Raw genomic sequence first — 11,600 nt, 5'->3', positions numbered from 1 at the left:
CAAAAACATCTACTCTTGACCACATTAGCCATGAGGTGGGGTCAAATTAATTCAGGAATCTGAGACTAATGATTTTTGTTTGATTTTGTTTTGTTTTGCTCCCCAAAGAGCAAATTAAAGAAAAATTACAGTGGGAAGGAAAAAGTGGCTTATCATATGCTTTCTTTTTCTCATTTTTATTTTTAAGTTTCAGGAGGAAACCAGTGTAACATGTCTTAGGAGTCTTGGATTGGTAGGAATCTGATTCTGGTTCCTTTTTGGGAATGAGTTGGGCAGCATGTTTGAAATCTTTGCTTCTGAAATTTTTTTTTTAATGATCCCCAATTCATTGTTTACCGTCTTTTTTCCTAAGAATCTTAAAATAATTTTCTGCACAGAAATACGATTACTTCATTACTGCTTCTATAGCCAATTCACAGTTTTTGGTGATTCACTGATCTTTAGGAATTAAGATTTTACGTTGTCTCATTTTAATTTTTTAAGCCTATTTTTCATCTCTGAAACTTTTGTGTTCTACTTGGTTCTGGCCATACTTAGAGTCAACCTGATTAATATGATCATGCCCAAAACAACTTGGCCTGAGAGAGGTAGGCCTTATTTTTTTCAACCTAACAGTGTCTGACGTACATGCTCTTTGGAGCATTTAAGTGTTTAAAGTTAAATAAATGAAGGTCAGCAATGTTGTTGGAACTTCAGAGTCTCAAAAGGAAATAATTTGGACATATAACAGCTGTTAGTACCAAAAAAAGACATTAGAGGGGCACTATTTGTATGGTCACATCAGCCCTTTATAGTTTGGAATGATCAGAACAAGAATGTCACTCTTTGATGAGTCTCTTTCTTGGCTAGGAGTCTTTCCTCAGTTTTTGTTCACTGTCATACAGTGATTTGGGGCTGAGGGAAAGGGATTAGAGTTGTCTTTGTACTTTGGTAGAGAATGAAAGAATCAAGGAGGAAAGAGAAAAAGAGAGTGACCTGCTGAACTAGTAGACTGCCTCTAAAAGTTGTGACAAAGTATAGCAAATAGCATCAGGCTAAGTTATCCGAAATTTTCTTCACTTTTTTTTACTCTGATAGAGGACATGAGATTCATTTTGCTGTCCCACTTAATGAATCTGTAGTGTTTCTTGCTATAATGGGAGATATCTCAGACTTCCAGATTAATTTATGTTAAGGAGTTAGTGTTCTTCAGACATTTATTATAAGGAATTGGCTCATACTATTATAGAGGCTAGGAAGTTCCAAGCTCTGCAGTGGGCCAGTTAGAGATCAGGAGAGCCAATGTGTGTAGTTCCAGTCTGAGTCTGAAGGCCTGAGCACCAGGAGAGCCAGTGGTGTAAGTTCCAGCCTGAAAGCCAGCAGCGTTGAGACCCAGAAAAAGCTTATGTTTCAGTTCTAGTTCAAAGGCAGGAAAAAACTGATGTCCCAGCTCAAGAAGTCAGACAGGAGGAGTTACCTCTTACTTGAGGGAGAGTCAGCCTTTTTGTTCTATTCAAGGCTTCAACTGATTGGATGAGGGCCACCCACATTAGGGAAGGCCATCTGCTTTATTTAGTCTACTGATTCAAATGTTAATCTCATTCAAAAACACCCTTACAGATACACCCAGAATAATGTTTGACCAAATATCTGGGCATCCTGTGCCTAGTCAAGTTGACACATAAAATTAACCATCACAAGGAGGAAAAGTAGAAATAATGCACACAGAGTGCTCCTCATCCCATTTAAGTTTTACCAAGTGAATAGTGTGTCTCTGTGAGAAATGTCTGCCTTGGCTTAGAGACCTCAGTACTATGGTTAAACAGTGAAAGAAATATGTGGGATGCCAACCAATTTGCTGTGTGCATAATTTCTGTTTTTTTCCTCCTTAACCTAAATTAACCTGGAAATTTGAGAGACATTCATTCTACGAAGAAACATTTTAGAGTCATTGATCTAACACCAGAACGTGGCTGGGGTTAAGCAGTTTATTTTTAGGAATACCTTGCCCTTAAATGTTTCAAATAGTTTAGACATAGTGCCCAAGGCAGAAGGCTAGGTAACCTGGACTTTTCAGGTGTTCATTCCTTTACAGCTGAAGGCTTACATACTTAAGAATCTGGAGACTTTTATGGGAGTCAAGAGAGAGATGGTTCAGCTTTCCCTGATTGTCAAAGAGAAGATGAAACTTGCAGTTTCAGATCTTGAGCCATTAGTGTGAACTTGGTCTTTACATTTGTATTAAGTGGCCTGCCCTTTCAATTCCATGAAGAGCTGAACAGATTGTTTTCTTATTCTGAATATCTTTCCTTCTTTATCTTGTCCATTATAATTGTCCTATATATACATACACAGAGAGAGACTACATAAATATATAAAAATTTTTGCCTCTTATCTGTTATACTTTGAAACAAGAGGGAAGAAAATTACTTGGTTAGCACATATAATAATTGGGAAAGATTTTTTTTTAGAGATTGGTAGACTTGGAAGTTGAGAGGTTATATAGGTCAGTGCCTTGGCTTATTGCTTCTTGGGTAGTTTCCAGATAGGTTAGTCGAACCCATCTTCATATGGGTTAGTTCTGGCTGGACAGAACTGGAGAGTTGGGTGGGAAGGGCAGAGATGTGGACATTTATCTGCAACATCTTTAAAGTTTCAGAGTTAATGAGTTGGGAGCAGGGAGAAGAAATAATCCTGGCATTAAAAATTAATTTTCCCTCAGAGTGCCTATTGCCAGTTCTCTGAGAAGAGCTGAGAAACCTGGAGAATCCAGAGTAACATTTTTGTCCCTGTTGCTGTAGCTCCTTGACTTTTCCTTACAATAATGATTTAACTTCTAAGGAAAAACAATTACTCTGGGCAGAAGATGTAGAAATGGCGACTAAGTAAATAGCTTCCATAGTTCATATAAATTTTGTCAGCATTTCCTGCATAACATTTGGGCAGGTGCTTCCTAGATGGTTTTCTTTGAGTACTACTCTGGTCCAATAATTGGTTCTCAAATTGGAAGGAAGATTTTGGGGGAAGAACTTGTTTTTTTCCCTAGCCAGTCTCACTTTGATTAAATAGTTAGGAAAAAAAATTCTTTATGTTTTTATATTGCACATTTATATATATGTATATATGTGTATGTATAGATATTTATATATTCATAGGCACATATGCACATTTCACACTGGAGGAAGAAGGGATATGGTGGACACTGAGGTAAGGTAAGCAAGGGCGCAGAAGAGGCCTGGAGCCCCATTGTCTGATTCTCTCATTGTACATACCTTTAGACCCTGTATTTCCATGAGTTCTCTGTTATGGGGCACTATCAGCTTACACAGGGTAGGTACCTTGTTATATGATCTGTGTTGCAAGGGTTCACTGGAGTTAAAAACCTAGTCATTTCTGAGGGTTGAGAATATGACTTTGAGGAAAGGGTATTTATCATCCATTGCTTCTGTGTTATCAGTCGTACTCTAATACAGTTATCTATCGATTTTTTAAAAAATTTCTTGGTAAATTTTTGATACCAAATTGAATCTCTCATGACCTTCTGCATGCCTCATTTTCTTTCTCCCTGGTTTCCAGATGCTATTCCCTCAAGGAATACAAATTAAATGTATCAACTTTAACAAAATTAATCAGGAGAGAAGCATAGTCTGTGTCTTTCCTAAGTAACAACAACAACAAAACAGCCTTTGGGACTTTGGAGGTGAGGGGCACTTCAGAGTTGGTTGCTAGAGCTGATGATCTAGGGAGGCCGCTGACAGCTGTGAAGGAAGACAGAATTTAGGAGAAGGAGCAGGGCTGGTATTCAAATAGATATTTGGGTGTTAGGGAAAAACCCTCTTTGGCCTCTGTGGTAAAGAGAGGGGAAGATAAAAGTGCTGTTTGCAAGAATAAATACAGTGAAGATTTGGGAATCGGGCATGATTAGTAGGAGAGAGTACTCTTATTGAGAGTTTCCAAAGTGAGTCTCATATAAGTTCTGATGCAGGGAGTGAAGGAGAGATTTGATGGGGCAAATATATCACAAGCGGCTATCCTGTAGGGGGAAATCCTAGCTTGGAGTAATGTCAGTGTTTCAACACTCAGGCTGGGAGCCACTGGGCTGTCCCAGCGGTTTAAAATAGAGTATATAGAATATAATGCATACAACTGGAGATACTTTCTGAAATCAAAATAGAGCCTTTGTCAGATCCAAAGGCCATTATGAGGTTTTGATCTCTCATACCTGCCACAGACAAGAGGAATTATAGGCATTCAACTCTAAGATTTTATACATGTAAGCTTTGTTTTGCTGCCATATTATACTTGATATCCACAGAAGTGGAATCTGTATTTTACCTTTGCTTTTTCAACTAGGACACTTAGATCTGTGAGTCATGGCATGTAGGCTTGTTGTGATTCTTTACCTTTTCTAATAAGAAATACTGTTTTTAAGATTCAAAAATTATTAAATTCCCTTCCAACAGATGATAGCTATATTTTTAGTATTTTTTGATGAAAAAATACATAAAAAAGCTGCTATGATTTCAGTAATGCTTTTAAGTCAGTTTGTCTTTATTAGTCACACCAGAATCTACATCCAGTTGAAATACATACATATTTGTAATATATGTTATTTATTCAGACTGAAAATTATGGGTATACAGATTCCTTGTAGTAACCTCATGGCCTCACAGAGGTTCAAAAACCATGGTTGTGAATCACTCACGTAGCTTGGGGTTAAGATGTGTGTCCTGAAAACTCCTTATTCATGCATGTAAATTTATAGACTTATTTGAAATCAATTGTATCAACACATTTTGAAAGCGAAGATACAACTGTTTCAAATTTCTGTTTAACTGAGTCTTGAGATAAGCAGAATAAATAAATTCTTTATAAGCAAGACCTTTTTTTTTTTTTTTTTTGAGACAGAGTCTCACTCTGCTGCCCAGGCTAGAGTGCCATGGCGTCATCCTAGCTCACAGCAACCTCAAGCTCCTGGGCTCAAGCGATCCTTCTGCCTTAGCCTCCCAAGTAGCTGGGACTACAGGCATGCACCACCATGCCCAGCTAATTTTTTCTATATAGATTTTTAGCTGTCCAAGTAATTTCTTTGTATTTTTAGTAGAGACAGGGTCTCGCTCTTGCTCAGGCTAGTCTTGAACTCCTGAGCTCAAACGATCCGCCCGCCTCGGCCTCCCAGAGTGCTAGGATACAGGTGTGAGCCAACGCGCCCGGCCTAAGCAAGACCTTTGACTTATGGTTGCTTTGTTTATTCTGCTTAGTTCAAGTCAGAGCTAATAGTCTAATGAACTTGAATGTCTTGATAAACTTGGGCAGTGATCATGTGTCCTTTCTGTGATCATGTGTCACAGGTTTTTATATGTGGACTATACATAGTATAGCACAATGGATGAAACCTTTCCTATAGTTAGATGTGTCTTCTTTGTGAGACTTCAGTGATTGTATAGTGCTGAGTAGTTTCAGAAGATTCTTTGAATAATAAAAAGCAAAAGACATCTCTGCCCCTGTGAGCTTAGTATTTAGTTAGAAACACAAAACTAATATACATAGAACAGGTAGAGAAAGATTAAAGTGAATGTGATGTAAGGGAGAAAGCTTTAGTGACTTTGGAGTCAGAGTTCAGATGGCTCTGGGTTCCAAATCCAGACTCTTATTTGATCCTCAGAGCAGTCCCGTGGGAACAGAAGATTGAGTAGGCAGTATCCTTTTTTGGTAACTAAGTAAACAGAAATAGTATCTCAAAACTTCATTTGCCCAAGGATACATACATAGTCGGTATGTTACAGAGCTAGAATTTGAATCCAGAGCTAGAATAGGTCTTTTGACTCCATACCTAGTCTTTTTACCTCCATAAGACACAAAATCTAAAATCTTTAGTTTAAGGTTCAAGACTATCCCTACTAGGGTCTTATTCATCTATTTCAGCCATATCTCTCTCTGTTCCCATAAACCTTAGCTCCCACATTTGGCAGGTTCTTGCCAAGAATCTCAGGTAAGGTGTCTATTTCCTTTTGATGGCTTGCCATGTAGCTCCAACTAAATTGTGTTCCTACCTTTTTATTCATGTAGTTCCTCCTATCAGGAATATCCTGCCTCCTCCTCTCTGCTTAACTATGACAAGAGGTCACCTGTCCAAAGACAACGATAAGAGAGTTTGTGAATTTAGGAGAAAAGAAAAGGCTACAAAAACTGCTATGGGCATTATGTAAAAAGAAATGACCAAAGAGGTTGACAGATAACTTAGTTGAAGCTGGACAGTTTTACTCTGTGGTGCACTTGGACAGCGCAGATCCTTTTCCTTCTCCAGCAGTACTGTGTGGACGTTTTTGAGCACCATGGTCTGTCTTTGTTTTCTCATTTTCATGCCGAGTCAGTCACTGGGGTTGGCTCTTTTCTTCTCCTGCTTATCTTTGCTTGTTTCTTCTCTCTTTCCTTTACAGTGTTAAATAAAAATTTCTTCCAGAAAAATTGGTGTTCTCATTCTATTTGACTTGCTAATTTTACTGTGTTGAGGGATAGGGAGGAAAAGTTGTTCTGGGGTACAGAAATGCACATACATATCCAATATTTAAAAACTACACCAGCCACTTTTGTGAAAGCTGCTCGTTTTATTTACTGGTGCTGAGGAGGGAAGAAGGCAGGTATGCTCTGGCAATGAGGAGGGAAGGGCAAGGAGTACACTGATTTGCCCCAGCTTTTGTTTCCCCAGATTCTTGGCATATTTAGCATTTCTTCCTCTGTGTCCTATTTCTTTTGTCTCTGTGCATATTGTAACGAGAAAGATACCAAGCTAGTGTCAGATGTATCTTGCTGTAGCTTTTTTTTAAAAGTTTCTTTTGGCACAAGGCTTACAAAGCTGTGGAAAGAAAAAGAAAAGTTTGTATTACTGCTTCACAACTTAGAATAGCAACAAAATGCCTGGTATAATAAAGTCTGACCTGTTCTGGGATGTGCGTTTGATAGGACCTCATGACTATAAAGGGAATGGAAGAGGGAAGTGGGAATGTATTATATGTGCTGTATCTTATTGCTAATGTGAGGGTTGTAATCTGGAGCAAATCTAACTGATCCTGGTGGAAGTGGGGAGGGAGCCTACCTTTGATTTCTCCTTGCCGGGAGGTGGGACAATCAAAAGAAGAAATAGATGCTTCTCAAAAAGTTTAAGGTAGGTTTTCCACATATAGCTCTGAATTGTTGTTGGCGTGGTGATAGGAGAAGGATATTTATTGAAATTAGCTTCATGAGCTGAGGGAGGCACAGAGATCCCAGAAACGTGTGAACATGATAACTTGGTTTATGTGAGTCTTTCTGGACCTGAGAAAACATGTATACTTTTTATTCTACTGAACACTACCTCTTCCATAATTCTGCTAACCCTTGAGGGGTGAGGGAAGATAAAGAAAAGACAGCTCTTAACCAGGAGTTTGAGGTTGCTGTGAGCTAGGCTGACACCACGGCACTCTAGCCCAGCCGACAGTGAGACTCTGTCTCAAAAAAAAAAAAAAGAAAGCTCTGAAGTAGTGTATTATTTCCTTGTTTAATCAAATATCTAGCTCTGATTTTTCTTTTGTTAACCTTTTTTTTTTGAGACAGAGTCTCGCTTTGTTGCCCGGGCTAGAGTGAGTGCCGTGGCGTCAGCCTAGCTCACAGCAACCTCAGACTCCTGGGCTCAAGCGATCCTTCTGCCTCAGCCTCCTGAGTAGCTGGGACTACAGGCATGTGCCACCATGCCCGGCTAATTTTTTCTATATATTTTTAATTGTTCAGATCATTTCTTTCTATTTTTTAGTAGAGACGGGGCCTCGCTCTTGCTCAGGCTGGTCTCGAACTCCTGACCTTGAGCTATCCACCTGCCTTGGCCTTCTTTTGTTAACCTTTAAAGCTAATTGAATATAGGAGAAAACAGGTAATTGGATTCAAAAGTTCATTCTTTTCACCTGACTAAAAGGAAAAAGAGCTCAGATTTTTTGCCGTAGGATGACTTGGGAGTCAAGGGAGTAAGTGGTAGTAGGTTATATGGCTAGACTAAATGTCCTTTTCTCTTTAAAATTTTTATTCTGCATGAAGAAATAAAATTTACTGATAACTGTAGCCTAACCAAGGGAATTGAGATTCATAAAAATTTTTGTCTAAAGGGTCAGACTGCTTGATACTCATAGTTCTTCCTGAAAACTGGCACAGGCTAACATTTGGCAGGTCCTTGCCAAGGATCACAGATGAGGTGTATGTTTTCCTCTGATAATTTGCAGTTAAGGGGTTGGAAATAGGGAGTGTTAGGAGATCCTGTTTCTGGAAATGGGAGGAGGCAGTCTTAGAATGAGGAGGGTGGTGAAGGAGGTAAGAGAGAGGTGCTTTGCATATAGTAGGTCATTACTGAGTGTAAGGTGTTAGAGTGAGAAGGACTTGTATTAATTCCTGTGAAGGGCAGCATTTAACTCCTTTATGCCTGTTTCCTGATGAATAATTGGGATGTTTGGAAGGGTTGTATGAGGTTAGAATCACCATACGTAAAGCATCTGACCCATCACACAAATTCTTTAACAAATTTATTAAGAGTCTACTGTGTGTCTTGTACTGTCTTTTTGCTGGGATAAACAAGACAAAATCCCTACATTTATAGAGCCTACATTCTGGTGACACTCAAACAGTGGTAGTTATTGATTTGAGGAAAGCCTAAATAAAATGGAGTAAACAATGCCAAGGACAGGCAAAAGCCTGAATCAATTACTTGCTATGCAAAAACATAGTGGCAAATTAATTGCAAGTTCCAAACTTTTTGTTTTCTAAGAGGGAAAACCCTGATCTATATTGATAAATGGTGCTCAGAGGACTCAGCTACGAGTATTTAATATACTCAGTCTGGCCGTCAGCCTTTGCTAAGAAACTACATTGTTCAAAACCCACCTCTAGATCGTATTTGTCTTTTGCCTTGTTGATCTTCATATAGAAGCCAAAGATCTGTTGCCTCAACTCGTAGTCCTCTGCTCATGCAGCTGAGTAGAGGCAGCTCTATTAACTTGTCTCTCCCACAGGCATTCTTTCCTGACAGGTCTTACCTCCTACCCATTGGAAAGTCTGATTCATCTGTCTTCCTCTAGATAAATAAAGTCTTTAATACCTTTGGACCTGTTTCACCCTCATATTGGTTTGAATTTTCCTGTGGATAGCCAGGGCTTGAGCATTTTTCTCTCCCTCTGGGCTTCCCTTTCAGCCTTTTCCTCCTAGAGAATAACCAAGGTGTCAGATGTATAATAGCACCCTCATTGCTTGGGTGCTTAAGGCTCTTCTGGACATACCTTGGGCCACCAGGCTGGTGACCAGCATCACCCAGACTTTTGCTTGTAGGAAACCTGAACTGAGCGTGCCTTCACTATGGCTGAACTCGGAGTGTTGTCTTTGTTTCAGTCTTGTCACTGTGTAGTTCCCTGTCTCTGGTTCGAAAGAGAATCATGGATCAGGGGAGAGTTTCAAAAATCATTAATACCTCCTTTTGCAGCATCTCAGAACATCTGTTATATGATCTCAAAGGATACCTCCCAGCATAATTCATTGCCCAAATAAGTGTTTTTAACGTTTGCAAGTGATGATGATGGTGTACTTAAGCAGCAATAAATAAATACAGAATGTACTGGGTGTCAAGACACTGGGGATGCAAATAGACCTTGAAGGAACTCAAAAGGCCATGGAGATTAAATGGAATAATCAATATAATATCACTCAGCACAATGCCTGGCACACAGTATGTACTCAGTAAATGGTAGAAATTGTTTATTAATACTATCTTACCTGTCTGGTCTTACTAGTTTCACCTTCCAAAGGAACCTAATTTTCACATTTGGGGACCATCCATATGTGCTGACTCTAATACTTAATGATGCTAAGAAGTTGAGAAAGGCATTCTTTCTTAGGGAGAACCTTCGCAAGTAAAAACACTTAGGATATATTTAGAGAACACAAATACTAGGTTATAAGGAGCAAGGACTGTGTTATACCTCATTCTGTTCCCTGAGGCTTGGCACTGTGCCTGGGATGCACAATAAATACCTGTTAGATGAATGAAACAGGAGTATCCACTAGTGCAGTTTAACTGAAGCAGAGTATTCATATAAATAGTAGAATGAAATTTTATAGAGCCTCTAGTGCCAGCATGAAGTAATTTAGACTTTATAATAAGAAGCCATTAAAACTCTGAATGGTTGTGTGGCATGTATAAATTAGCATTTTAGAAAGGTAAGCCTGGTGGCAGTATATACAATGGATTGGAGGCAGAGACAGTATTTGCAGTTGATGAACCATTTGTTAGGCAGCAGCTCTCAGGCCGTGTGGTAAGTGTGGGAGATACAGTGATGAGTAAGACACAGTTGGTGATCTCAGAGGGCTCCCCAGGGAGGAGACTATTGAAATATGTTGAGTGGGAGGTGATAAAGACCTGGAAAACACCTTTGAAAGGAAGGCAATAAATGTGGGAAAGAGCTAGTAGTACTCAGTAACTGACTGGATGGGGATAAGAAAAAATGAGGAACTAAGGGTTTTTTTTTGAGACAGAGTCTCACTCTGTTGCCCAGGCTAAAGTGCCGTGGCGTCAGCCTAGCTCACAGCAACCTCAGACTCCTGGGCTCAAGCGATCCTCCTGCCTCAGCCTCCCGGGTAGTTGGGACAACAGGCATGTGCCACCGTGCCCGGCTAATTTTTTCTGTTTTTAGTTGTTTGGCTAATTTCTTTCCATTTATAGTAGAGACGGGGTCTTGCTCTTGCTCAGGCTGGTGTTGAACTCCTGAGCTCAAGCAATCCTCCCGCCTCGGCCTCCCAGAGTGCTTAGGGTTACAGGCGTGAGCCACCGCGCCCGGCCGGAACTAAGGTTTTGACTGAATCATGGACATGTGTATATGTTTCTTTCGTAAAATCTAGAGTTTTTTCCTGGAGAATGATCACCTGATTTTATTGTATTGTATTTTTTTTTACTGGCAGAGTTTTCCATATCCATATCTTTATTCTTTTATCAGATCTGTCATGGCTCTTCAAAAAGATGATCAGTTAATATCAATTCCATTTTTTACCCCTTAGAGATCTTTTCGAAGCCCTTTTTCTCTTGCTGTCTTCTGAAGTAATTGCCCTTTTTTCATTTTAGAATTTCTTCCACCCCTTCCCCCTGTTAGATTCCTTGTTTCCTGGATCTCATTTTATTCACTTTATTGATTCACTTTCTTGTTTTACTGAAGCACTTCCTCTGGTAGCTTCTTTAAAAAGATCACAGGGAAGGCAAAATTGTTTTGAGTCATTGCATGCCTGACTGTCTTTATTCTTTCCTCATTTGATTTGTAGTTGGACAGCAATATAGAATTCTCGGCAGAACATAATTTTTTCCCAAAATTTTGAAGGCTTGCTGTATTGTCTGGAAATACAGAAAGACAGAGGGTCACTGGACGCTTTAAGTGGCTTGAGGAAGTCATATGAAGCTGGAGCTGGAAGTGGCCATATTTAGGCTGTGCCAAGGCAGTAATGAAGCGGGAGTGTGCACACGACAAAGGCATGCAGAGACGAGAGGCCTCCCGCCTCAGAGAGTCTGAGTCAGAGAGTAACCCTTTTGGTCCTGTCAGCTTTCTGGTTTCTAATTCCAGGAA

The 11,600-nt window shown here is 39.6% G+C and overlaps 1 protein-coding gene across 1 annotated transcript in view; it reads right to left on the bottom strand.

Moving 5' to 3' along the window:
- Positions 1-9,073: 9,073 nt before the first annotated feature.
- Positions 9,074-11,600, bottom strand: part of CD160 (CD160 molecule) — a 16,494-nt gene continuing 13,967 nt past the window's right edge. The window contains 2 exon segments of the mRNA XM_012643428.1: positions 9,074-9,252; positions 9,255-9,410. Coding sequence (XP_012498882.1) covers positions 9,074-9,252; positions 9,255-9,410 — 335 coding nt within the window.

The sequence above is a fragment of the Propithecus coquereli genome, unplaced genomic scaffold (assembly GCF_000956105.1).
Source record: "Propithecus coquereli isolate 6110/MARCELLA unplaced genomic scaffold, Pcoq_1.0 Scaffold197, whole genome shotgun sequence".
Lineage (NCBI taxonomy): Eukaryota > Metazoa > Chordata > Mammalia > Primates > Indriidae > Propithecus > Propithecus coquereli.
This window is presented reverse-complemented; position numbering and strand designations above follow the sequence as displayed.